Source organism: Pholcus phalangioides, unplaced genomic scaffold, assembly GCF_987345545.1.
Source record: "Pholcus phalangioides strain wild (caught in Gottingen) unplaced genomic scaffold, Ppha-v1.0 ptg000016l_1, whole genome shotgun sequence".
In the NCBI taxonomy this organism is placed as follows: domain Eukaryota; kingdom Metazoa; phylum Arthropoda; class Arachnida; order Araneae; family Pholcidae; genus Pholcus; species Pholcus phalangioides.
Window position 1 is genome coordinate 7530325 of NW_028301609.1, and position 26217 is coordinate 7556541.

The following is a 26217-nucleotide window of genomic DNA, read 5'->3' on the forward strand; positions in this document are numbered from 1 at the left end:
GATCCCGCTGACCCTTACAAAGTACTCATAGATTCCCCCCCCCCCCGGAGTCTGCAGACCACAGATGGCGAAACACTGATGTAGATGGCACTGTACTCTGTGTCAAGTGATTTATAGAATTAACCAAAGCAATGTGCATAAGTGGGTAAATATTTTCATAAAATAATGTTTTACCTTCAACTTCAGAGGTAGAAATACTCAGGATATCGAAAAAACCTCTCAAAAGATCAAAAGAGAACCCCTGAAAATTAAAAAAAGTAACATTTATAAAAGCACAAAATATTAATCTATAATATCCAACAGAAAAATGTCAAAATTTCTTTTATCGCTAATGCCAAGTGTATTATTTACCTGTTTAGATAGCAAAGAAATGTTAGATTTACAGCTGTTGCAAAATCTGATGATTGTTTGAGTAACGTAAACAGCAACCGGAACCCAATGAGATGTGCCAATTTTATTTTTGAAGTGCAATAAAAGGTCTAAAACAAGTTTCACAACTGAAACATGCTGTATACTCTGGTGATGCTGAAAAATCTTGTGGCACATCGGTTCTGGGTTTTCACCTGCAAAGCACAAGATCATGAAATAATTCACAAGACCATTCAGAAAACGAGTCCCAACATGAAAAATCTCTTAGTAACATGATGGAAGTTGGCTTTAGAAAAGAAAACTAAAATTTAAATAATTATTATAGAATATTAATTATCATAACATTTAATTAAAAAATTAATTCTTAAGCCATATTACAATATGACACATCACAACAAGGCAAGAGCCCAATAAAGTGGCAGCAAGAAAAAAAGATGGTTGGATTTTATTTGGTTGATACTAATAAAAATGATCCCAGTAGCATTAATATACTTGTTCGTACAAACGCAAAAAAAAACCCCCATGAATAAAATCCCAAATCATACACATATATAATTAAAAGTATATTATATTCACTTTTACTGGTCCACAACTACCCCTTTAAATGGCCAAAATAATGTATGGGAAATTCACTCAAATAAAAGAATGATTTTTATATTTTTCAAAACACACTTTTTCCCTTATCTGTAATGAATTTTAATTAACACCTTGAGCACCTGAAAATTCCACAAGTGCTCTCCTTCGGAAAAAGGACAAGCAATATTTCGATTATAAATAGATACTCTTGGAATGTTAGAAACAGCTTATGGGACGCTGCTATGTGCTATGGGTAAAACTCAAGTGTACGGATGCTTTTTTTACAAGCTAGCTGTTAAGATGATTGCACAACAGTATGCAAAGAGAAGACCCGCTTTTTGCAAGAGATGGGAGACTAGTTTTTGCATCATATAACAATGCTCCATTTCACACATTCTTCACAGCATCAATTGTTAACAAGAAACAGTGTGACTCCTGTGCCTCATCTGAACAATTCTCCTGATTTCTCTGGACTATTCACCTGATTAGCTTTGTGCAACTTGTCTTTATTCCTACGGATGAAGAGGGACCTGAAATGAAAGCATATTTTGCCAACATGTATGAAGTGCAATCAAAAATGGTGGAGGCGCTGTTCGGCATCACAATAGATGAATTTAAAAAATGTTTTCAATAATGGAAGAAAAGACTTAGCAAGTGTGTATAAGCTTAATGGAGAAAACTTTCAAGGGAATTGAAGAATTTTTGTAAAAAAATTGAATAAATAAATTGTAAAAAAAAAATTCTGGTTACCCCCTCATATAAATAAGTATTGAACAATGAAACGACAATAAAACAAAAAACTTTTTATCATGATAATTTTTAGGTTTTTTTCTATCAGGAGCAAAAGAATAAAAGAAAATAGAATCTGACAATTTTTTATCATCTTTACATGAACAAGAAACGACTAAGAATGCTTATTAAATCTTCTAGGGATCAATGACTAACACTACAAGCAACAAATAAGTGTGGAACAAAATCCATACAACATAGACTAATAAAAGCAGCTTTGTTATAGTTGTAGTTTCAAAATGTCAGTTATGAATAAATTCAAAGAAAGCAGCAAGGAATTCTCAATTTTTTTTCCTTTTACAAATTATTCTTGAAAAATGGGATATGGTTATACTATATATATATATATATTTTTTTTTGTAACCCTTAAACATTTACTCTTTGAAATATGGCCAGAAATTAAGTATAAGCATGAGAAAATATATATATGAAATTCATTGAACTCATAAATATGAACCTACTGTCACTTCTCTCAGAATCACCATCATAGCTGCTGTTTATGAATTCTGTATCTAGATCACTTCTGTCAGATGATGTTACAGAATTATCCCAGTTTTCTGAGATATTTATGTATGATAGCACATTCTGAAATCAAGCATTAAAGAGGACATTAACATTTGTTTTAAAAAAAAACGCAAATAAAATAAACTTTTTTTTCTGTTATATTTATAAAGAGATAAATTATTAAAGGTTCATGGTGAGATGTTCACTTTTTCAGGTCATCACTGCAGCAAAATTTTTGTATGAGTCATTTATGAATTGATTTCAATTCATATAAAGGCAAATTAACAATGTAATTTGAATATACAGGTTTAGAAAATATAATTGAAAATTAAAAAATAATAATAAATACTTTGTTTTTAAAAAAATTATGATTAAAATACAGCAAACCTTCAGCTAAGAAAGATAATTATTCCAGAATCACATTCGTTAGTTGAAACACTATTTTCAATAGGTTTCTATGAAAAATAGCGTAATTCGTTCTAGAGATGGCCCAAAATTTGAAGACAAGTATCATAAAACTACTAAGAAGCACTAAAAATACAAAAATTGGCAGAAGACTGAACTGAACAGCTTTACAACTGAATGAAGGAGAATTTAAAGGAACATGGAAAAACTGAATATTTATACAAATAAAAATAAATATTATTTTACACTATGCAGTTGGGTTTGTGAGTCGTGGTGCAAAAAAAAATTGTGTACTATGTGATATAGCAGCTCATTTCTCTCTCACACATGCACATGTAAAAGATAAGTTCCTAGAATGTCCAGACTGTTCAGTTTGGTATAAAGTCCTACCATATCCACTGAAACCATTCAAGTCTGAGGGTTTTTCCCCTTTTTTTAAATGCATTTTCTCTTAGCTTAATTATTCATTTCACATGAAATAGATATCTGAAAGAGAGTTGTATCTGGAAATGACTCTGAGGGGGAAATGAATTAATCTGACTCGAGTGACTTCAACTCATTGGATTCATTTTGATTATCATGAAAATTTAGCCCTCGTCAGGGTAGTTATATGATGGCACATATCAACTAAAATGTTTGTTAGCCAATTCATACTCATTAGCCAAGACAGAAAAATGCCAAAAAATTCTTAAGCAGAGGTATCACAGTATAACTTTGTCTTCAAACAAGATTGATTGATCTTTTAATTCAAACAAGATTGATTGATCTTTCAATTCAAACAATATTGATTGATCTTTCAATTCAAACAAGATTGATTGATCTTTCAATTCAAACAAGATTGATTTATCTTTCAATCTTTCAGTGTGAAGCGCAATTTATGGTGCAAATTATTCCAGTGCTTGCCTCATTGTTCAGCAAATGCTAACCACAAAACATCATATAATGTGAAAATAGACAAAAAAGAAGAGGGAAATACCTTTTTCATAGAGACCGTAGGTTCATCTTCTAGAGCTGTATAGAATAAACAACACTGTAGTAAGCAATTTAACAAATGTTGCAAATCCCCAGAAGAGATATTCTCGTAGCCTTCGATGAATGTTTTGATATTTCTCAGGATGATTTCTTTGCTTGGTAATCTCTAGTAAAAAATTCATAAATTTGTACAAGAGATACATGTAAATGTGACAAAATAAAAATATATTGTGTTTGAAAAACAAATAAACTTGAGAATCTATGAAATTCTCGCTTACCGAAGCAACATCTTGATTTGAATCTTTAAAGTGTAAGAATACAGTCAACAGGTTTTCCATGAGACGAAGAACTCCATCAAAATAATCTTTGCACTCATTTTCCATGAACTTGTTCATATTCCGAAGTAGAGAAATAAATAAATTATAACTGTCCCACATAGCATGATTGCATAAGTAATTTGAATCTGATGGCACCTTAAGAACAATATCCCTGCAGACTTTCCACAAGTCACACAGAAACTTCAGACTGGCTAATAACTCCTCATTGAAGACATTTTTGGTATCACCCTCATCGTTCTGAAGGAATCTGAAGCCACTGATATGTGAGCAACACCCTTCACTCAGTTTTTGGAATACTTGAGGATTCAAATAATCTTGAATTGTCTGGTTAGTTTTATTGAGTTTCTGGAGAAAAAATTTACTATATTGGCATAGTATGTCACTGAAAGTCATCATGGCTGTACTTGATGAACTATAAACTGTATTTGAAGCATATAGTTTTGCAATGCCTGTATTTTCAGATGCATAGCTTTGCATTTCAACAATTATTAATACTTTAAGAGCTTCAAGAGCTGGCAATCGTGAAGAAGGAACAAACAAAAGCTCATACAGGACTCCCAGGCCTCCAAAACGTACAAAGGCATCCATTTCAGCGCTGTTACAAAGTACCGCTGATAGTAATGATAAAAAACAATCTATTCTAATTTGTTCGGATTGAGATAACTGCATTTTGCTACGAAGTTTGAAAACTAATTTCAGCATATCCGGGAGAATGATACCTTTGAATACTTCATTCCTGATATAATCTGCTCCATGTAGCATTAAATAAGCAATATGCTTTGCTATAAGGTTGACTACCACCGGACTTGTTGTAGATAAAAGGTCAGAGTATATCATGAGAGACTTCCACGTTGAGTTCAAATCACCTTGTTCACATAGAAAACTTTCGGCATCTGATTCTATATGCTCAACAGAAAAATTTGTAAGCATGCCTTGAGAATAACTGAATTTACGTTTCTCACAAAATGGACACCACACACTACTGTCTGAAACAATTCCTAGCTGAGGATAAATTGTTTTTTCAAGCAGTGAAATAATTGACTGTTGCAACTCTATCGAATGTTTTTCGAAGTGATAAAAAATCTCATCAAGTATGAAGTTTTGATTCATACAACAACATATTCCACATTCACGAATATTTTTCAAAACAGTCCTTTTCATCAAATCTGATTTCAAACTGCTATAGATCTTCAGAAAAAGATGAGACATGGTAGCAACTGAACACATTGGCACATTTTGAGTTAAACTATGACTAAATCCGCAGCCAAGTATGTCACAATGGTGGTGAGGAACACTGTTTAGATTTTGAGGTTCTGGCTTAAAATATTTGTTCAATTTTTGCTGTAAAAACTGAGCTCTGGTGCTTTTCAAAATAAATATGAGACTTTTTATCATGTGCAGTATAATTGATAAATAATAGTCTAAAGCATGGATATTCTCAAAAGAAGAAGCGATGCTGCAGAATATTTTTATAACTTCTGAATTAGAAAAGTTTCGTATAATTTTGATAATTTGGACATGATCGGTGGAACATGACTTGACTACACATGTAACAATGGACAAAACACCAGATGCAACATCACACATAAAAATAACATCTTTTAAATCAAAATCCTTTTTTGAAGACTCGGAGGAAATAATATTCGAAGTAAATGGCATAACTGCAAGTAGTACCATCTTGACATGTCCAGCAGTTAATGCTCCTGCAATTAAAAAAAAAATTTTTATGTAAGTCAAGTGATAATCACTAAAATATAATAATAAAATTTTGAGAAACAATACCTATATTAGCCAGCACAATGGAATCTTTTAACTAAAATTACTTTTTTTCTCTATTATTTTTACAAAGAGCACAAACTTCAGATATTTATATATTAAAAACTATCAACCAGAGAATTTTTATAATGTAAAAATATTGAAAATTTTATATTACAAACATTAATGTCAAAAGTTTTCAAAGAACTACCACTACTTAACCATATACACACCCACATTGAACGACTGGACACACCCCACTTCTCATCTTAAGGAGATATAGAAGGGTTCCTGAGAGATGGGTGTGTGTGCCAGGAATTTTATTAAATTTGTATAACAAAGTAACAAGAAGCCTGCCTACAGGCGTATTAACAAAATAATAATAATGAATCAAAGTGTAAATTAATATTGTAGTGTCCTTAGCTGTAAGTCCAGACTTGCTATTGGTGACGGTACGTCTGTTGTTTATTTCCATTTCCAACATCTCTAAGACATAGCCACCCTTCTTTCATGCTGATATGAATTACATGAATTTTGTGTGTTCTTGACTCCAATTTAGTAACCACATACAGTGATACCTTGGCTAACAAATGCATCAGCATACAAATTTTTCAGCAGATGCAGATTTTTTCTTGATTTTGCTGCCTCAGCTAATGGAACATTTTTGCTGATATGGATACACATGCTAACCTAACACAGCCATGTTGTGAACTGAATTTCAAGGCCAAACATCATCTGAATTACTATCAGCTGATTAAACTCACATTCAACTTGGAATCTTTTCGCAGACGTACCTCCATTTCGTGTAAAATGAAAGATCCAACTGATAAAAACCTGGGGAAAAAAGGAGCCTATGTTTTCAAAGCATGTGTCATTTCAGCGCAAGACTCTTAGCATCAAACTGAACAGTCTGGACATTCTAGAAGCTTATTTTTTCCCATCTGCATGTATCAGACACAGAAATAAGCCGACCAAATCACTAATAGATGGGGACACCTACAAACTTATACAAATACAAATACAAATACAAATACAACACCACAACAGGCAAAATGCCCAACGAGGTGGCTGATAAAAAGATGCCCATAAAAATATGGTTGTCATATGTTTCAAAAATACAGCAACCCAATTAAAAATGCAATTAACACAAGTTATAAACAATATATACACGTGATAAAATATTATACAATGCCCATAAAGCATACTTATGGTTGTCTTATTCTAAGAATGGATAGCTTCCCGATTTACCCCAACATGTTTATCGTATTTCTTTTTAAACGTGTCAATTGTGTTACAATTTACTACCTCCGGGGGTAAGCTATTCCATTTATTAACAACCCTATTGGAGAAAAATTCCCTGCGACACCATAACCTTGCATTGTCCCTCACCAATCGATACTGGTGTCCCCTTGTAAAAGCAGTCGATTGGCGGTGTACTAAAAGTTCATGGTCCATCCTATCCATCCCATTGAAAATTTTGAACACTTCGATCATATCTCCTCGACACCTGCGTTCATCCAATGTAAACATATTCAAAAAATGAAGTCTTTCTTCATAACTCAAGCCCTGTGTGCCAATAAGGACACGCGTAGCTCTTCTCTGCACCCCTTCAACCAAGTCTATGTCCCTCTGTAGGTATGGTCTCCAAAACCTTACAGCATACTCCAGTCCAGGACGAACTAAGCCTCGAAAAAGCGGAAGAATGACTTTAGGAGAACGCGAAGAGACCTTTTTGAAAATGAGACCAAGCATTCTATTCGATTTTTTGACAACCGCTGAACAATGTTCAGAAAACTTAAGTCGCTCGTCAATGAGAATTCCCAAATCGGTGACTCTAGTTGCATCCGGGATAGTGACACCATTCAACTCGTAAGAGAACCGTGGGTTGTTCGAACCAAAATGAGCGACCATGCACTTATCTACGCTAAACGTCATGCTCCATTCATTTGCCCATGCTGCAATCTTGTTTAAGTTGGTCTGGAGCAACTCCCTATCGCTTTCATTCCCGATTACCCCCATTAGCTTCACATCATCTGCGAATTTGCTAGTAATTCCATCGATACCCTGATCGAGTTTATCGATAAAAAGTGAAAAAAGTATGGGGCCAAGGACACTTCCCTGAGGAACTCCACTTGTGACGTCTGTCCAACCAGAGAATTCCCCGTTCACCATAACTCGTTGCGACCTATCTCTTAACCACGATTCTATCCAATTCAGCAAGTTGCCCCCTATTCCAATCTCGTGTAAACGCTTCAAGAGTTTGCCATGTTGGACCCGATCGAATGCCTTCTGGAAATCAAGGTAAACCACGTCGACATTTTTGCTCTTACCCAAAGCCTTAGTCACGTAATCATAGAAGCAAAGGAGGTTAGTTACACATGACTTCCCCTTCCTGAACCCATGCTGATTATCCGACAATACATTATTCTCGTCTATCCACTTCACAAACTGCCTTTTGATGATAATTTCCAAAATTTTCGAGAGGGAGCTCGTCAAACTCACTGGACGATAATTAGACACCACTTCTCTACTACCCTTCTTAAATATAGGAACAACGTTAGCCAGTTTCCAATCTCTCGGGACGATACCCTCAGCAACACTACTCCTGTATATCTGTGCGACTGGCCCCAACAATTCATTAGCACCTTCCCTGAGAACCCTGGGATAGATATCATCTGGTCCTGGTGCTTTGCTTGCACATACATTTCTTAGAAGATTTAGGACCTCCACGTCTTCCACTTGAATATCGTTGAGCGTTTTATTACCCCATGCAACACCCGTATATCGAATATCATTATCTCCATTAAAAACCGACGCGAAAAAGTCATTGAAAGCACTACACATGCCTACATTGCTCTCTACTTTTGAGCCTCCTATCGAGAGGGGGCCAACTGTCCCCTTACATCCATTATTGACGTATCGAAAAAATGATTTTGGGTCGGAGCCAATGTTATCTGCCAACCTAGATTCAACTTGCTTTTTACTATCCCTTATCGCTTTCTTCAACAGTCTTCTTTTATCAGTAAACAATGATAGGTCACCTCGTCCACTTTTATACTCTCTGAATGCTCTTTTCTTTTCAAGATAAAGGTTCCGCACGCTATCCGTGAACCATAGAGGGTGTGATGTACAAACACGCTTTTTTCGAACAAAGGGTATGACGTCGTGCAAAACAGAGGACAGCTTCGTACTAAATTCTTCCCATTGACTTACCACCCCTACTGATTCCAACCGGTCTTTGAAAACTTCCGCTAACCTTCTTCGCAAAACATCAAAGTTAGTTCTCCGAAAACAAGGAACCAGTCTTTTGTTATCAACCTTACCCGAGGAAAAGTTACAGAGAAATCTGACGATACGATGATCACTGGAAGAAAACTCTTCCCCCACCGAAACATGTTCAACTAGATCCTCAGAACTAGTAAGAACTAAATCCAAAATAGCAGTACCCCTAGTGGCTTCTGATACATGCTGATACAAAAAATTTTCGAGCACCAACTTAAGAAAGTCTCTTTCATACTGATTTCCAGATGAAAGGTTCTCCCAATCAATACCCGGGTAATTGAAATCCCCTAGTATGAGAACCCTCTTTCGCTTACACATGTAGGAAATTTCATCATGCATTTTGGCGATATAATTTTGATCCCTATTCGGTGGATTGTAACAAACCCCAACAATAAGCTTATGACGTCTTTTGTTCTCAAGTTCAACCCATATGGTTTCAATATCACTTCTCTGCACGTTACACTCTCTAGCCTTCAAACATGATTTCACGTATATCAACACTCCACCCCCTTTCCTATCAGATCTATTTCTCAAAAAAGTATCGTATCCGGAGATGTGTAAGAAAGATTCATCCCCATCGTTTGCCCAAGATTCTGTAATGGCTATAAGATCCAAGTCCTCCACAACTATCATAGTTTCTAAAAAATCTTTCTTGTTACCCAAGCTCCTGGCATTTATTAACACACATTTTAATTTGCCCGGTGGTTTGTTGTCAATCGAGAAGCCATCCAAGTCAGAGGTGGGTAATTCCCCGTCAGTACTGTTGTGATTATCATTAACTAACCCGCATTCCCGACTACGTGGTCCCGACTACGTTGACTGGGTTGTGTCACAACCTGGTGTTAGTTGAGTTCATAGTGACAAATTAAAACAATCTTCAGTATCTCATGTTATAAATTCTAATTTATGTAATTTTTAAGCCGTTCATTTCAGCCTTCTGTCAATTTTTGTTTTTTTTATAGTATTCTTTGGTAACACTATAAAAAATTTATCTTCAAATTTTGGGCACTACCTGAAATGAATTAAATGATTTTCCACAGGAACCTATGGGAAATTGTGTTTCAGCTAACAAAGATTTCGGCTTAAGAACATGAATGCGGAAGGATTATCCTCTTGTTAATCAAGGTATCATGGTATAGATAACTTTATGTGCTAATACCAATTTTTTAGTGAACCTAGTGTCTGGGATTTGTCAAGCTCTGCATTAATTACGATCTAAATTCTATAATTGTCATCAGTATATGCCTGTGACATGTTATTTTCAATGCAAGTCAATAATCATGGTTTTTTGTTTGTTATAGCTACAAAATTTATACTGAGTGTACTTTTGAAAACGTTAGGTAAATTCAATGTAGCCAGGTATTTTTAATGCATTTTATGCATTCTTTTAGGGGGATTATGCCACCACATAATTTTCAAGAATATGTCACGAGAGCTTAAGAACTTACATAATCTATTAATATAGTTGCTAACTTTTCAATATAGGGCACTGATCAATTTTGAAGAACTGAATGACAAAGTACTCCACTGTATTGTAAGTTGGGTCTATCTTACAAATTTGACACTTCCAAATGCACAGACATTTAAAACCACTGTAATAACCAATAGTAACTAGAAGCTTGACAACTGTGTGTAATAACTAATAGTTATAAACTATAAACAGATATTTCTGAAAGAAATGCCATAAATTTAATGGTTATTTATCTAAAATTTGTGCTATTTTAGGTTTTTTTTCATGTGAACAAAAATTATGATACACAGTGTCACAAATATGACAGTATAGTTTCAATGGAGAAAACAAAAAAAAATTCACAAATAAAAAACTGAAATACCTGATACATTTCTCGCAGATGCTAATGAAGAAAACAACAACCTGAGTAAATTATTTCTCAAATCTTTCACTTGAAGGGCAGACCAACCCTCAAGACTGTAGGTTCGCTGAGTCACATGATTAAGAGCCTTCAATGAAAAATCCCTTATCAAGGGACAGCACATAGAGCACAGTATGGAATTCTGCTGGTTCAACATTGTGATTTCTTCCAAGAAGTGCAGAACAAAAATTACATAGTCAGTAACACCTAAATAATACTTCTTGAAGTCAGACACAATCTGATCATTAGACACTGCATTATCACCGGGAAAACCACTGTCAAGATCATCCCTTTCTGAAGGATACGCAGTGTGTGTGGGATGAGTGTCTAAATTATTGGTTCTGGCAAATTGATTTATCTGATCAACAGATTTGACCCTCGGCAACAGCTGAATGCAAACTTCAGATTCAGAACTAGACTCGTCACTACCGATAAATTTTTCTTTTTGTTTTTGGATTCTCTGCCTCAGTGCTAATTTGTTTAGCTTGCTAGCACTCTTCCTGTTTCTACTTTTGAAGTTCAAGAAAAAATGATGATGATGATTAATGCTGGAAGGCGATACATCAATCGTATTTGTATTGAAGACTATTCCATTATCATTTTTCATCATTTTTGTCAGAAAGTTATCTGTAATAAAAATACAAACCAAGTGAATATTTTTCAACACAACCAATTGTTTCACACTTCTGTAAGTTATTTGCCTATAAGCAAAATTTGACTAATTTGTCATACTTTTAATAAATTCAAGAATGTGTTAAGTATACCTGGTATCGATGACATTTGGGAAGGAAAGGACATTGCAACTGATATGTGACTTATCAGAACCACAATGAGATCTTTTGCACAACTCAGATTCTATAAAAACCAAATTCAAAAGTGAATAGAAATAACTGATAATGATAATTCATTCCAAACATTTTTTTAATTTTTGAATATTTAACGACTTTTAAGAATTTCTGTTCCATTCTTTCTTTTTTGAGTCTTTGGACAATGATTTTACTCGACCTGCTTCTTTATAAAATTTATTGGGCAGTAAAGATATTCACAAGTGTAGTTGTAAATGACATTGAATTCAAAAGTTGAATTCAAATTACTGTTATTGATTGGCTGATCAAATTATTGAGTGATAACTCTTGATAGGAGCATTAATTATAAAAATAAAAGCAGAGATATATGCAATAACTGTCACACAGAGACAAGTTCACATTGACACCTGAAAAAATTAGCACAGTGAAAAATTGTGCTCTGATTTTAATGATCCTTTGATTCAATCAATCAGTGAATTAATTCTCACAATGTGGCATGCTATAAGTTATGGACATAAGTTCAAATAAAATTACCATTCCTTCCACACATACAGTCGAATCACATTATAACAAACTCCAAGAGACCAAATAAATCACTTTGTTATAATGAAATTTCGTTATAAAGGGACCCAAGGGGTATGCATTGTTCCTATGCAAACTTACCTGGGGGATTAGAAAAGTGTTTGTTAAAACAGGATTTTTTTTCACCATAAAAGTATTCATTACAACGGGATTCGACTGTACATATTTACAGTAAATAATCCCTGTTTTATAGATTAAGTCTTTGTCCATATCATATTTTTATAAAATACCCTTTTTCTAAATATCAAATACAATAACAATAAAATTATTTATAAACTATAATATCATATCTGTGCTGAGATAGCAAAATGTTATGTCACTGTCGTAAAAAAATTGAGTTTTTCACATTCCAGAGTCTTGTTCGGTAAATGTTAGAAGGAAAAATGCTGTGTTCTTCCCTTTCAGTTTATGAAGAAACCAACAGAGGCAAATTGTTATAAATAATTTTTATTATTTTTTGTGACATCTTGAATGAAAACTGTGGTCACGTAAAATTTTAAAGTAACTTATAACATTTTGTCTATGGAACACTACAGAAAGAGGTTGTAATGCCAGTTATATCTAGAAGGGTGCGAGTGGCTCAGTAGTAAGATGTTTGTATACCACCATGAAGGCTACCACATCACGTCCACAAGTTTGATTTTAGGGAAGGATATAGATAAGTTCTTTCTCTACTAGAACTGAAGGTGACCACTAATAGATGGTGCCTTCTCAATATGTCCTTGCAAAGTTCCCTTCATGCTTAAGATGTGTGAGGCATTTTTTCCCAGGAGCAGGTTTTTTGCACTTTATGCAACATGAATCACCTAGCAAGACATACCGTCCACTCACCATAGGAGAAAAAGCAGCATGAATGTTTTTCTACAAAGCGCAACATGTCTCACGGCAGAGCTTTACGTCGGGCATGAATGGCTGCTTTTGGAGGAGTCAATTTCTGTGAGTTTCACTGAAATTTTCTTCATTTTTACACTGCAGTTCTTTCCCTTTCTCTGTCTCCTTTTTTTAATGTGCAAAATGGCATCCAAAGTATGATTCACTGTTGAAGAGGATGAGCAAGTGATAGAAGAATGCACAAGTATGCAGAGCGATAAAATTGTCGGTTTCTGCAGATACAAAATGGTCCTGTTTGGTTCACATGGCACAAAAACCTGCTTTTAGGAAAACTCACTTTTATGGAAGTATATAATGACTTTTCTCTAGAGAGAAAGTTTTCAGACTCAGCTTAATCAGTAATAAATTGCTGTATGGCAATATGACTAGAGTTGATGTATGTGGTAAAGTAGTAATATCTAGATTCGCCATACATTCCCAGACCTGAACTTGGTATAATTTTGTTTTCATTGTAGCAAATGGTAGTTAATTTAACCTATTGTTAAGAACCAGTTAGCAAAAATTGAAGACTGGAATTAAAAAAGACCAAGTGTCATTTTTTAAAAAATCGTTTGTTTTTTTATCCAGAAAAAAAAAATGCAAGTTCTAATAGCCAATGCAATGAAATAAGGCTGAAAGTTCCCCGACAATTGGTTAGTTTGTTGTAGCTTCCACTAGGTAGCACTTGATGTATGTCTTTCAACACATCAGTTCCCCCTTTACATCAATTTTCCTTGGAATTAACATTTTCTCTGTTACAGCCTTTTTTTAATTCCAGTCTTTAATTGAGTAGATTTTCCCACATTCATCTTAATGACATGTAGCCAGCAATTGATGTCCACAATTTTAGAGTTGAAAATTTATAACATATTAGTACCCTAATGTATCTATATAGGCAGACTGAGCAACTGAAGTTTTTAAATGATCGAATAAGGGGGCTATTACATGAACAAAAGTAATAAATAATAAATTAAAAACTAAAAAATTCAGTGCATGAAAGTGAATAAAATCATCAAAAATCTATTTTCATTTTTCTAAACAAAATCTAATCACTACCTATTTGAATATTCAAAACAAAAATGAAGTTATTACCTCAATACCTAATAACTTCAAGCACCAAAGTAATTTCCAACCCCTTCCTTCCAGAAGATATTTCTGAAGCATATGTGAAGTCTCCAGTTCAGCTTCACTGCTCTCCGACTCTGTAGTGTAACTTTTATCATAATGGTCATCATGTGAAACAGAGGAGCCGCTAGAGATTTGATGCACATCAATGAGGAACTGATCCGCTAATGGGTTACTAGCATTATTCCACCTGATAAGAATCCGAGGGGAAATATTGAGAAAAAAGAAGTGAGTGGAATCATTGTTTTGCTCATCTCAATAGATTTTTTTTTTATATGAACACCTGAATTTAATAAAGCTTCATGTAACACACATGTAATAAAAACTTAACCAAAAGTTATTTATTAAGCCAAAAGAAAAAAAAATGAAAGAGTAATGAAACAAATATTAATTTTTAAAGGATGCTGGGTTGTACTGTATATGCAGGATGTTCTGTTATGGACTGACAAACTCAGAGGGTTGTTAGTAAAACTGTTTGATTTGTTCCAGTTCTACCCAAAATTTAAAGATAAGTTTTTTAAAACACAGAGGAACACTATAAAAAAGACAAAAAATTGAATAAAAGCTAAAATGAACAGCTTCAAAATTGTATTCTCTTCAAAAATCAGGAAGATGAGAGATAATGAAGATCATTTAACTTTACACTAATGTACATGCACACACAACCACCAGCATTAGTCAACAACCACTAAAGCTGGTGTTGACACAACCAAGTCAAGGACATAGGTGCCCCCATCTATTTGTGATTTGGTCAGCTCATTTCTGTGTCTGAAACATGCAGATGGATAAATAATAAGCTTCTAAAATGTTGAGACTGTTCAGCTTGATGCTTGCACTGAAAGGAAACATGCTCTGAAAACACTAGCTTCCTTTTTTTCAATACTTTTTTATTATTTGAATCTTTAATTTTACATGAAATGGTTCAAGAACTTTCAGAAAGAGAAGTGGCGGTACATTTGCAAAAAGATTCCAAGTTGGACATAAGTAAATTAAACTCAAGTAAGAAAAATTCTGATCAAGGCCATAGCAAGAGGGGAAGGGACTTGAGGGGTCTGCACCCCCCCCCCCCCGAAATATGAGAAAATGACTGAAAAAAGGAGAAAAGAAGGTTATACATGTCAGGACACGAATAAAAAATGCGATAAAAACCATAAATTTATATAGAAATTCGTTTCTACGACTATTTTAAATTCTTAACATCGGTTTAAGCAAAAGCTACAAAATATCAAAAAGCATGCAATAATGAGCCTCAGTGTGACGAGGAGTTACTGTATGAAATTTCAGAAGGGAGTAAATTAATTCTTACATTAATTTTAATTCTTTTTCTTCTTCTTTTGCTGCAAGGTTCAAAAATTTTGCCAAGAATGCATCTAACCAAATACCTCCATCCTATAAGAAAGTTGAATAAAAGAGAAATTCAAATTATAGAACAAATTTCTAAAATTTTATCAACGTTCCTGAACTTTTCAAACAATACACATAGGAATAAGGTAAAATATGATTGAAAAAATTATTTCAAGCTTCTGTAGAAATAGTATATTGAAAATATTATGCATTGTTTTTAATAGCATCTTTAAAAAATAATGAAAATAACATAGGCGCCAGACAACTTTCTCAGGAGCTAAGCATATACTTTTCGATCAAAACGATGAAGAATGTTTCACTGCTTTTTTTTTCAGGACATTATGAATCTTTCCTGTAATGCTAGATATTCTGACATTATTTCCAAAACTTGTGTGTAGGCCTCAGACACCAATTTAATTATTGTATGTAGCATATATATTTCAGGTGCCAATGCCATTTATTTAGTCACCATGGCAACCTGACATTTGAACAATAGTTTGAATGAGTATGATCTAATATAGACCTGGGCATTACAAAATGAAAAATTAAGTGCCAACCAAAATTTCTAAAGTGCTATGTACAGGGTGTATAGGTAACAGGGTGTATGACACATTTTACTTTGAACCATTGATCCTAGAGACATACTTCCAATTAGAAAAAGTATTTAAATAACGTGTAGTACTCAGATATTTCATTCATGTTGCAAGGGGTTTTATAGTAATTAAAATAAAAACCTAATTAGAAAGTTGTTGGACTGGCTCTGGTGATGTCAAAAAAAAATCCTGGTTCTAAGTGCATTGGAATATTTGAATTAAAAAAATGTGGGAAAGTTGGGGAAAAATAGCATTAAAAGCATTTAGTGATGTTGTGGTGGGTTGATAAGTCGTGAAGTCAAAGGTGAAAAAAATTCAGGGATACCTGGGTTCAAACCCACTCACGGAAAAGCTACAACTTTTTCCCACATCGTTGGGAATTTTGCCTGTTATGGCCTTGTACTTGCACTTATAAATGCAGGAAAACCATTTTACCCGTACCCCTATGCCATACACAGGGATGGGAAGTGAAAAAGTCTATTTCGGTGCAGCAAACTTCAGGATTCGGAGCAATTTTGGAGCAGTAAATTCAGGATTGAGAGCAGTTTTGGAGCAGTAAAATATGATTCGGAGCAGATATTTATAATTGGAGCAGCGAAATTAACAAGAATATTTTCGTTAACCCCCACCCCTTTTCAAAATAAAACAACTGCACTGCCTTTTGTTATCAAACATTTTTTCATCAGCTTGTTTTTTTTTTTTTTTTTGATGTTTCAGGCTTTCGACACCTTGTTTGAAAGAGCGGCTGTCATAAAATATTTTGCACCAGTCTATTTAAGATTATTTTTGCTCAGTAATTGCTGCTTCCAGCAGCGACTTCTTTTTTTTTTCTTTTTTTTTTAAACGGAAACTGACTCACATTTGCACTTTAAAGCTGAAAGACCATTGCAAATCATCTTCAGTTGCACGATCACAGATATTATCGGGATTTCGCGATGGAAAGCTTGATGAGTGGCTATAGTTTAACTTGATGAGTGGCTATAGTTTAAATAAGGCGAAGTACAGTGGAATAAAACGTCCTCTTCTCGGAAAGAATCATTTCGCGGCAAGCAGGAAACATTTTTTTGGCGTCCTTCCCAAAATTCCCAGCATACTGAAGCAAAATTCGCTATTTGGCGCAGAAAAATACGAAAATATACTATTGGAGCAGGATGGCACAAGATGTTAATTTTGGCGCAATTGGCGCAGAGTTCCCACCCCCTGCATACCTCCTGTTACCTATGCACCCTATATATAAGCATGTTTCCCTAGAATTATCACCCTGAATGGAAGTGTGAGAAAAGACATACATTAAATTTTACAGCTTGTACAGTGCATGGGAATATTAAACAACAAAACATCCTAAGTATTTTAGACCTGTAGGTACTTGTGGGGATAGGCTTGAAAGGCAAGGGTGGGGGAAAGAAGAATTTTGATGATGTCATTCATATATATATGCATATACATTAGATCAATGAACTTAGTCATTGACACTAGAATAGCCCCCCCCCCTCCATCTCTGTCCATCCATGGGTCATGAGCTTAATGTAGATTTTTATTTCCTAAATTAATTCTTGCTGCTCAAACCTAAGCTACAAAATAATGTGAATGCCCAAGCAACTACAACTCTATTGACTAAATAAGTATTGAAATATAAAAGTTTTGTACACATTTTCACAAGGCGTATATTAATATTATGAAGTATGCTCACATATTTAAGTATGAAACATTTTAATGGCATATTTAATTTTAAGAAGAGCTGTTACAATTGGTCAAACTGGTAGTTAGAATTGCAATATTGGAAAAAGTAAAAGTTTGTTCTTACGAGAGGTAATAATAGAGGGGAAAAATATTGTGAAAATGGGCTTATCATTATAAGCTATGAGTATCTTCAACATTAAATTTGGTACTGACAAATAGCACATCACTCATATAACAGCAAGATTTTCATTAAAAGCTATACTCATTGTATCAGACTTTTAATATATAGTTCATTGAAACCTCTCTAACCGTATCCTTTTGTAGCCAAAAATCTCATAAAACCCATTGCATCAAAAAACTGATCCTTTGGAGAGGTTGGATGCGTTTTCAGAGAGAAAGGTACTGTCATCACACAACCTGCATATTTACCTCTGAAGGTGATGTATTCAGAAACTTGGTCCATATATGTAACAGTTCTTCTTTATCCTTGCTATCCATACTATGTTAAGCTTTAAAAATTTGATGCTACATCTGCAAATAAGCAAAAAATAGATTAAAAAATATGTTTTTGGGACTTTATTATTTTAATGAAAGACAAACTCAACCAAAAATCATATTGTGCACATATGTGTGTACAGTGAAACCTTACTACAACAATACTTGATATAATGATAAATCTCTCGGCAATGATATTTTTGGATCTTGTTTAGAATTGCCTATAGTCTAATGTTAAACTCCTGTCAATACAACGGTATTCTTTACTACGATAAAAATCACTCTACAACAATATTTTTTAGAATATTTCGAAACGAATATACAATGATATTCTATACATTTCACTCACAATCACATTCAATATGTTTTAAAATTCCTAACCAGTGTTTATTCTTTTGAGAGTATTCAATAAGATAAGTATTTTGTACTATCTACCATCAGAAAGTGTTAACAAAGTTTCTGTGAGCTACTTTCTGTGAAGTACACAAATGTGTTGTGCAGGATACTACTTTACAGCGTGAAACAAGTGACAGAATCTTATTCATCAATCAATTAGAATTTTTGGCTGCAAATAAATTCTTTGAATGCATTTTATTATTGCACTAACAATGCTAATCCGAAGACATGCCAACAATAGCATAAATTTGGTTGTGCTAGATGATAATGCCTACCTCTTGATAGAACGGTAACCCCTCTACAATGATCACAGAGTATCATTATATCGAGGTTTCACTGTATTATGAAATCTGTCTATAGTTTAGGGACCCATCTTTGATTTGGACCCATTTGCTAAGATGTCACTGATTATAGGAGCGGCATTCATGCTAAAGTTCATGAAAGACTCTCTCCTCTTGTTGTGCGCATGGGGCCCCCCACAAGGGTGGGGGCTGACGGAGCACCAGCCCAGGGGCCCAGGATGATTCTCATCATTTTTTGTTTTTTCACGCTATAAATTCACTGCAGAGGTGACAGTGAAAAGTCTGGTCTGTGGGCCAGCCAAGGGGCTCTGCTTCAGGATGTGGGGGGCCGTGTGTCAATGCAAGAAGAGATTCACAAAGTGAAGCCTCCTGCAGTTTTATATCATTAAAGTAATATTCAAGCCTTCGATATAAAATAAGTAAATATAAATAAAATTGCAATTTTCATTTAAAAATGATTTAGACTGGCACGAGGGAGATCGTCATAGAATGAATCACTTGGGTTTCTACCATTTTCTGCAAAAAAGTTTAATTCCATACAGGCCTACGAATGTTTTGGATTATGAGAATGTTGTCAGTTTAAATTATGCTCGAAAAGCAAAGTTTCACTGTTGATGCACTGTAGCAATGATTGCCGGAATATAAAATTCTGGATGCACTATAAGCAGAGATAGACTTGAAAGTCTGGGTGGCAAGGCCATTATTGCTGGGGAGGGCATGATGATGATGATGCCAATCCATATATACGGGGTGATTATAAAAAAACTATCCCGACATATGGGCCCCTAACTATCTCTACCATTCACAGAAACTGAATGAAATTTGGCATAAGGTATTTTGAGGTATGCGCTCAAGAATGATATGGAAAACAACAGTGTCACTCTAATAGTTACGGTTACAGTGAGAAAATTTCGAAAATATCAAACGGCAACACCAAGTTTTTTGTATTGGAATGCGATCTCCATACTGAAAAACACTAAATAGCGTTGGAATGGCACCTGTAGCACGAAAATCCCCGGAGCTATGCAAGGAAAAAGTAAAAAGGACTTTGCCGTGCACCAGAGCATTAATGTTCGTTTCATTCGTCACACCGTTTCTTCAGCTGAGATCCCAGCCTGATTAGTCTTCCACAAGGTCATGCGGAAAATTTGTGAAACACAATAAAATGCTTTATTTTATGCTGCTTCTCTGTCCTTATTGGTTGTCCTCACTTTTAGCCTATCTACCGCCGGTGATTTTCATGCTACAGTTGCCGTTCGAACGCTATTTAGGGTTTTTCACAATGGAGATCACATTCCAATACAAAAAACTTGGTGTTGCCATTTGATATTTTCGAAATTTTCTCACTGTAACCGTAACTGTTAGAGTGACACTGTTGTTTTCCATATCATTCTTGAGCGCATACATCAAAATACCTTATGCCAAAATTTCATTCAGTTTCTGTGAATGGTATGATAGTTAGGGGCCCATATGTTGGAATAGTTTTTTTATAATCACCCTGTACATTAGATCTGCCCACTCCACTTTTGATGCTGGGAGAGCAATGCCCCCCCCCCGTATCTCCGCCCATGGGATGTGCCCATCCTTCGGGAAAGCTTTGATACGTTCTTGATATGAAAAGCAGGGTGTATCTGATCGTTCAATGTTGATGGATTGACTGTAAAAGTGTGTCTACATGCAGATGCTATGCATTGTCCTTGTGCATAGGTACTAGAACCTGGTGGCTGTAACTATTTGACCCCCTTCTCCCCAATAAATTTTGTGATGAGGAGGGCTAAGCCTCCCATCCAATAATTCATGACTATACAATACAACATACCATTCCACCTCCTGCGTATGGGCAAGAGCCCTGTATAATGATGGGTGACATTTTACAGCCGTCCCTTTCAAAGTTTTTCATGTTGGCTGCTCTGCTTCAGTGGTTTGCTAGGATTTGATATCAATTGGGAAGGATATCATAAAATGTTCCATAGCGAGCCAAGCAATGCACACTAGACGAACACCTAACATGGGAGGATCTGTTGATGATGTATTCAACAAAAGAGCTTGTGATGTGTCTTTGTTTGTATAGCCAAGGCTGGAGTTGGAATTGGGTTGTGTGTGGGAGAAGAGAAGGATAAAAAAAGAGAGCACAAGAGCATTGTGAATTTGCAAAGCAAAACCGTAATGAGCAGACAAGGCCTTAGGCAAACTCAACTTTTTGGGAACCTATAACATTCTTTGAGGCATGAAGACGTACACGGGGGGAAAGGGCGAAGAAGAGAGACATGGAAGGGACTATGCCATGATCAAAAATTTAAAAAAATAAATAATAAAAGATGTAATTTAGCATCTGGATGGGCCCGGAAAATTTGTGAGTCCTTGGCACATGCCCCGTTTCTCCAAGGAAGAAAAATTGTTCTGCGAACAGAGCTTGGGGCGAGTGAGGGTATATAAACAGGCCTTATATAACACAACAACTTGTTGACTATTCCTAGGCACAGAGGAAAAGCATGACCCACAGAAATCAGTAAAAGGATCACTGATTAAAAAATTATGGTTTTCAATGCAAATAAGATCACACTGTCAAGCACTGAATACAGTGGATCCCATCATAATGTTTCTACTAAGAATGTCTTCCCGCTTAGTAAGACTCATTATCATTGTCCTAACTGTACAGAGATTTCCTGTTTAAAGCATTTTCTTGCTTACACAGTTTTTCACTACGGTTTTTTGGATAACATAAGTGGGATCCACTGTAATTGATGAGCATATTTTTCAAGACTAAAGTAAACACAAACGGTTTAAGGCTTTATTCATGAGTTATTCATAAGTTCATGGTTTATTACATGACTCAAAGTACATTCATGTCATAAACAGGGTTGTCCAGAAGTCATGATCTGTTTTGAAAAAAACATAAAAAACTGTCAAAGATGGAGACAAAAAATTAAAAAGAGAAGGTTCAAAGTTTTTTTTTTACTCACAACAAAATTTCTACACGTGCACCTTTAGCGATGCCAAAGGATGTCAAGCCTATATATCATTCCTTGCCATGTTATTTGTAACATAGGTGTTGCAAAGGATGGAAGTAAAATATATGGAAGTTAAAAAAAACTTTGAAACTTTCTCTTTTAGATGCTTTATAACCCTTTGAGGAGCACTATATAATTTATTTCTTTTTTTGGCAAAACTAACTTCATACATGCTGTACATAGAACTTGTGTAAATGTATTTTGCAACTATATTCTTTTATTTTTATCAAATTCTAGCAAACAACAAGTGGTCGTACAGTGGTAACACTGCCCACCTAGAACACTGAAAGCTTTCCTAGGGTGTAATGCAGGAAAAGCAACATTTTATTTACAAAAAATTCCCTTTCCACATATTTTGTAGGTCTAAATGATCAACATAAGCATATTGATAGCTATAACCCAATACATATCTTCCAATGAGATGACAGTATAAGGTTTTCCCTTCTTAAGTGAAATAAATTTGCTTGAAATACCAAATTTTCAGTGACACTGAAAAGAAGAATAAGAACATTAAGATGGGTATTAAAGTATATAAGGCATTGATAGAATTTCTTGAAATGGTCCCACTTCTTCCTTGAAATCCGATATATCTGGTTCTTGATTTTTTTTTTCTCCCAAACTATCTCAGATTGTCGAGAAGATTCAGACATTGGGGATTGAATACCTTCTTCATCATGATCAGCATAATTTTCGTCATCATCATCATCCAGCCAGTCAGCTTTGTTTTATTTTCTCCACATGAGGTATCATCAGACACATTCGACTACGGATCAGAGGGCAGCTCTGAAATTAGTATAATATTGCTTCCTCTGCACTAGGAAATTTTTTAGGCATTTCATCACAGTAATAAATGTACAATATTAAAGGATGGTTATGTGCGGGACAAAAAATAGAAGGTTGTCTCTTCCATTCTAACCCCCAAAACTCATCCACAAATATATATCTGAGATATTCCAACACCATTGTTGTCACCCATTTCCTAGTAAACAAGAAAGAGGCGATAAAATGAAGAAAAACAAAATCATTTAATCTCAGGCAGATGATTCCACACTGACAACACTTGGGATATCTCATTACTCTAGATGTGTGGTGTCCTCGGCATATGGAACCACTTTTTTTAAAACTTCCTTAATTTGATTTTAAACTATTCTTATGTTTATTGAATGGCTTGATTTCAAATAGAGTAAAAACTATAAAAATTCATCTGCAATTTTCGAAAAAGAATTTCTTTATTAGGAAATAAATTTTGAAACAAGTATCATAAAAGAGAAAATGATAGAATTTTTTACCACTTGCAACACAAAACCACTATGATGCTGCCATCTAAGATAGAAATTTTAAATCTTAAGCTAGTTAAAAGGATTTAAATGATCTCTGTGTGAATATTATTTATTTTTTGATGAAATTTAAAAAAAAATAGTTTAACTATGGGACACCAAGCTAAAAAGGGTTATGGCGTTTGTCTCTATCTCTAACAACTTTTATATATATATATATTTGAAAACAGGTCCAGACTTCTGGACCACCGAGAATTTAAAGCAAAGTGCAGGTAGAAAACATAAAAAATTCATGAATTCAAGTTTAGTGGCTACAGCCTAACTGAAATAAAATTGATAAACTACAGGGTGTAAGAAAAAGTCAGTCAAAACTTTAAAAATTCATAAAAACCGAAAAAATAACCGAAATAAAAATCGGTTTGGAGGGTCAGCATCGCTAGATCATGGCATTTTTTTAAGCAGAAAAAAAACAGCCGATAGGTGGTGCTGACGTACACAAGTCAAATAAAAGATACACAAATAATGTGAACAGAATGTCTCCAAATCATTTATTACACCAGTATGTGTTCCACATGACCACCACTACACAGGATAACACATAATGTGTTATCCCCTGCAACATGTCCAACCCTGCAAACCATTTTTTTTTTTTGGTTATTTTTCCAGTTTTTATGAATTTTTAAAGTTTTTACACAGACTTTTTTGCCCACCCTGTATATAAAAACAAAGTTTTTTCTTTTTACTTCCACTCATTTTGAATCCTTTGTAAAACCCATGTCAAAAATAACATACCAAAAAACGCTACATAGGCTTGACATCTTCCGTGTCACTAAACAGGAGAAATTTTATAGCATAAGTGAAAAAAAACTTTGAAACCTTCTCTTTGAATTCTTTATAGGCTGTTTGTCTTTTTTCTATTCAAAACAGGTCAGGACGTCTGGGCCAGCCTGTATAAATACTCACACTCGTTATCTTTAGTTGTGAATGACACAGAGGCAGGCATCTTCAGCTGCAAATGAAATCGATGTAGATATCTTCAGCTGCAAATGGAGCTGCTGCTACTACTAATAAACCACATATGCACCTCGTCCATATTCCTCGGCGAAATTTCTAACAAAGTTTCTAACATATTGGAATGTGCCTGTCATGAATCTAACGTGAAGCTTGTTTCAATGTAATGCTTATTATAGTGCTGTCATCTGCCACTTATTTTTGAACTATGAGTGAGTGTGCTGCTGTGGTGGTCAAGTGGTCGAGGCAGATATCTTCAGTCATAGTGAAGAACTCACGTCACGAGGTCCCGGGTTCAAACCCCATAGGCACCACAGTGGTGGTCAGATGGAGTTGATTTTCTGTGTCTCCCAACTTCGAGGTGTAAATGTGAGTCAATCTCCTCATTAAAAAGTCTCGCCACAGAGAGCAGCAGGCCTACAAACGGTAAAAATATTCAATCTTACACTTTACTGAAATATAGATGGCAGCACTGAAAAATCGAACACAACGCTGAATATGAACTGAGACTGTTAGGTACACACACTTACACTTCCGGCACAACTCACTAGGTAGTAAATTGCCCATGACGATAGACCTGAGTAATCCTCAGTTTGAAAAAAAATGACTGAAGTGTAATGATTGAAGATTTTACCATAGTAAGTCTGTTGCTCTCAGCAGCGAGACTTTTCAACGGGGCGATTGGCTCTGCAAATGGAGCTGAGGCACGCACGGAATAGAGTGAAGGCAGACATCCTCAGTTGAAAATGGAGTGGAGGCAGACACCACCAGCTACAAATGAAGACTAGGCAGATATATATATTCACCAGCTGCCAATAGATATTGGTTGTGTGTACCTGACTTTTGTGTGCAGATGCATCGGACGATTCCCCATACTATTTTGTTCTTAACAGGGGCCATCGCTCCCCCCCCCCTCCTGATTCATGCTTGGAACTCATGCTCATTTCCAATAATTATACTGATTACATATACTGTAATCATTTTCACGGGAGGATGCCAAATTACAATAACTGTACTCACGGTACTGAGCATGATTGCACTGTACTGTATACTCTCACTCACAAGTGAAATTTACCCACCACCGTATCATTATCATGCTTTTTTAAATATTTCAAACATTAAAACACATTCTGGATGCAAGTGACATTGGAAATAAATCTCTTATGAAAACGTTAAGAACCCACAAAAAAAAAAGTTACTGTGGCTTTTGTATATTAAAGTGAACATGTAACAGGATCTATAGTTTTGACACCAACTACGAAGGCGCATTAATATCAAAAATCAAAACATTAATAATAATTATAATATGCAATTAATTCTTAATTTGAATGGCAATAATTGAATTAAGCAATTGAAATGCGTTTTCCAACGAATTAAAACTGCAAATATATATATATAAGGATCAACAAACCATCGTTATCAAACCCTCAACTGCATATGATAACACGAAATTACGCGAGAGGTAAACTCATATGGATTTGTTTACATAAACACTTGAAATTTAAAATTCTGCTGCACTGGTGATCACATGTTTAAGTGCGCGAATACTCTCGAAAAAGCCTGATCTCCATTCCTAGGGTGACCATACGTCCCGTATTTCCCGGGACAGTCCCGGTATTTTCTGTTTTTTGGCAAAAGTGTCCCGGTTTTTCCCGTATTTTACACGAAGCCAACTTGAATTTTTATTCTTTATAGCAGTCAAAGATTGACATTATTGTTCAACTCATAAATTATTTTACGATAATTACAACTATGTATGAGAATATTAATCTCCCACATTTGCCTTGAAAGTTTGTCTTTCGTGGAATTTCAACAATATTTGGCAACTTTGTTTGGTTTTGGCGTTGTTTTTGGCGAAAATTGG

The 26217-nt window shown here is 34.9% G+C and overlaps 1 protein-coding gene across 1 annotated transcript in view; it reads right to left on the reverse strand.

Annotated features, from left to right (window-relative positions):
- mv (lysosomal-trafficking regulator mauve) overlaps window positions 1–25854 on the reverse strand; it is a 96279-nt gene extending 70425 nt beyond the window's left edge. The window contains exons 1-11 of the mRNA XM_089245932.1: window positions 25765–25854; window positions 18291–18392; window positions 15551–15633; window positions 14212–14434; window positions 11626–11716; window positions 10823–11488; window positions 3894–5656; window positions 3620–3781; window positions 2196–2319; window positions 352–563; window positions 175–241 (exon numbers count right to left, since the gene is read on the reverse strand). Of these exons, the coding sequence (XP_089102058.1) occupies window positions 175–241; window positions 352–563; window positions 2196–2319; window positions 3620–3781; window positions 3894–5656; window positions 10823–11488; window positions 11626–11716; window positions 14212–14434; window positions 15551–15633; window positions 18291–18359 (3460 nt within the window). The 5' untranslated portion in view covers window positions 18360–18392; window positions 25765–25854. The remainder of the gene's footprint in view (window positions 1–174; window positions 242–351; window positions 564–2195; window positions 2320–3619; window positions 3782–3893; window positions 5657–10822; window positions 11489–11625; window positions 11717–14211; window positions 14435–15550; window positions 15634–18290; window positions 18393–25764) is intronic.
- Window positions 25855–26217: the final 363 nt, after the last annotated feature.